The 2,673-nt window shown below is 32.1% G+C and overlaps 1 protein-coding gene across 1 annotated transcript in view; it reads left to right on the forward strand.

Moving 5' to 3' along the window:
• LOC117104645 (alsin-like) overlaps window positions 1-2,667 on the forward strand; it is a gene marked incomplete in the record, with an annotated part of 49,482 nt that extends 46,815 nt beyond the window's left edge. Inside the window, 1 exon segment of the mRNA XM_033245525.1 lies at window positions 2,442-2,667. Coding sequence (XP_033101416.1) covers window positions 2,442-2,580 — 139 coding nt within the window.
• Between the last annotated feature and the right edge of the window lie 6 nt (window positions 2,668-2,673).

The following is a 2,673-nucleotide window of genomic DNA, read 5'->3' on the forward strand; positions in this document are numbered from 1 at the left end:
TTTTATTAGTAATGCAGTTTATTTCAGTAATTTTTTATTCGTTTGGCAATGTAATTCAGTTTTCAATGTGTAAATATTGTATTCATCTCCTCAATTATATAGTATTTTTAGCCAATATTTTACTAATAACTTTGCTCCTAATTCAGCTCTTGCTACAAATGAGTGATTTTATGTTTTATATATTCATATTTTTTATGTGAATAAAATAAACCTGAATTATTATGAGACTTACTATCCCAAAACCACATACTGTCGCTAATTGTTAAACTGAGTTATTAGCATAAGAATTTGACAGTATTTTTGATACAAAGAAGCTGTAATAAATTTTACTCATAACTCTTATGAATAGTAAGTTGATACCAGTAAATGACCCATCATTTTAATGTGGAGAATAAGAATATATTAAAAAGTCAATTTCCATTTTTGGTCACCAATACCGGTTTGCGATGGCAAGCCTCATATACTAAGCTCCCTTAGTATAAAGTCAGCGTACTGCTGTGGCGGATCCAAGGGCGGTACAAGGGGTTCAGACGAACCCCCCCTCTGTGAAGAAACATAACAAAATACAACTGGGTCCTGGCTTACAAAAGGCATGCTAACCTACCTAGACATAGGTTGGAAGATCAGACAAACTATATGTAGGATTAGCCCAACTAGTTTTTAATTAAATAAATTATACACACTGTTTTTGGTTCACCGTCGTAATAATTTATATACGAAAGTGCGTTCTTCAGGCTTATCGGTTCATCGATCCATGGAAAAAAAGACTACATCTAACTACTCGAGGTTGTTGGAATATAATAATATATTGCCTGATTTTTTTCCCTCTATGATAGGCCTAAAGAATGAGATAAAATTTCCTGACCTTTTCTCAAGAGGGGGAAAACCTTGAATTTTGAAGGACTTAAAAGACTCCTCAGAAGTCGGGAAAGTTCATTTCCGGCCATCTAGGAATCAAAATTTTTCCGGACCCCCCTTTCATTTTGGGGGTTTTTTGGAAAAATTTTGAACCCCCCTCTTTTAAATCCTGGATCCACCCCTGTACTGGCACTTGAACCTCCTGGTACCCATTATGCTTCTAGGTGGAGAAAAACAACATGGATAATCTGCCTTGCCCAGGGGCACAAGCAACTTGCACATTGAGGGTTTGAACCCCCAACATCAAGGTTGAGAGTCCCAGCCACTACTGTTGCACCAACCACTTCCACAATTTTTTTAAATTTTTGACAATACATTTTCAGTGATACCTTGAACAACCATCCAAAAGGATAGTAACATCACCTTAGGTAAAATAATTATTATAAATCCCACCAAAGTGTGTATTTTATCGACATGATATAGAAATGTGTTTTAGTCGTTAAGATGATATTGTTATAATTATTATTCTTGTTAATAATAATAAAAAACAGTGGTTTACCCAAGTCTTTAAATGGGGGCGTGAGGTGTGGGGTTAGATAATTAAGTGAGGTGGGGTGAGGGCACTAGTTCACAAAATAAGGTGCTATGAAGTGATTCTGATCTACTTGAGCATAATTTTTTTGCTTCAAACATTTTCAATTCGGGGCGACGGCGGTGGTAAGATTTTTTAGGCGGGGCATGCACACCCCCCTCACACCCTCATGCACCCCCAGAGACATCACTGAATAGAATAAAAAAACAATAGTGATATAAAATATTTATTTTACTTTTATCCCCGTTGATTACACTATAAAAGTGAGCAATATTCATGTTACTTAAAAATTAATGTACAGCGAAACTGATAATTTAAAATTTATTGTTATTTATATTTCATTAATCTATTATATTTATGGACCTTGTTATATTGTTCACAATAATTTTCTATGATTCCTTTAAAAATTATTTAAAAGGATATTAGAACAATATAAGTTGAAAGCCAGATGGAACGAGAGCTTTTATACAACAAGTCCTTCATCACAATATACATATATAGATGTTAATAGAAACTGATTTTATTATTATTATTATTATTATTATTATTATTATTATTATTATTATTGTGTATTCGATATCAATATATGTATAAATACATACAAATAAAACTTCACTTTTATACAAGTTACAAGAAAATAATACATAAACCAACCACTAATTCTAAACAAAATTAGCAACCAAACCAACACAGCAAATAATTAGCAAATTTAAAGATACCAGAACAGGCAAAAGTGAAAAACACGGTCATCAAAAGATATGCCTGTCAAAACTAGAATTTACAAATGTTCTTAACGAAATGCACACAAGCAAGTAACAAAAAATTAACATAATTATAAAAATTATATGTTTCATTTGTGCATTATACCATCAAATTTATAATACAAATACATTATTCTTTGAATATAATTTCATTTCATTTCAATACTGTAATTTATATTATTACATTATTAATATATTAATATTATGTTTTGTTACATTGTTTTTATTAGGATTCGTCATCTTGGGTCTGAAATCCAATTTATTGAGGACCTAATGGAGCATGAGGTTGTAAATGGCAAGCTAGGCATCATGTTTACAACACTCAAGGCATGCTATTTCCAGATTCAGAATGAGAATATTCCACTGTAAGCTATCGGGTGCCATGGTAATAGTACAATATTGATTGGTTGCTATGAATGTGTATCTGTAGTGGTTGATTTCACCCAAAGGTCATATAATTTA

This window comes from Anneissia japonica, unplaced genomic scaffold, assembly GCF_011630105.1.
Source record: "Anneissia japonica isolate Jap-2015-1 unplaced genomic scaffold, ASM1163010v1 scaffold287712_len2945570_cov188, whole genome shotgun sequence".
Lineage (NCBI taxonomy): Eukaryota > Metazoa > Echinodermata > Crinoidea > Comatulida > Comatulidae > Anneissia > Anneissia japonica.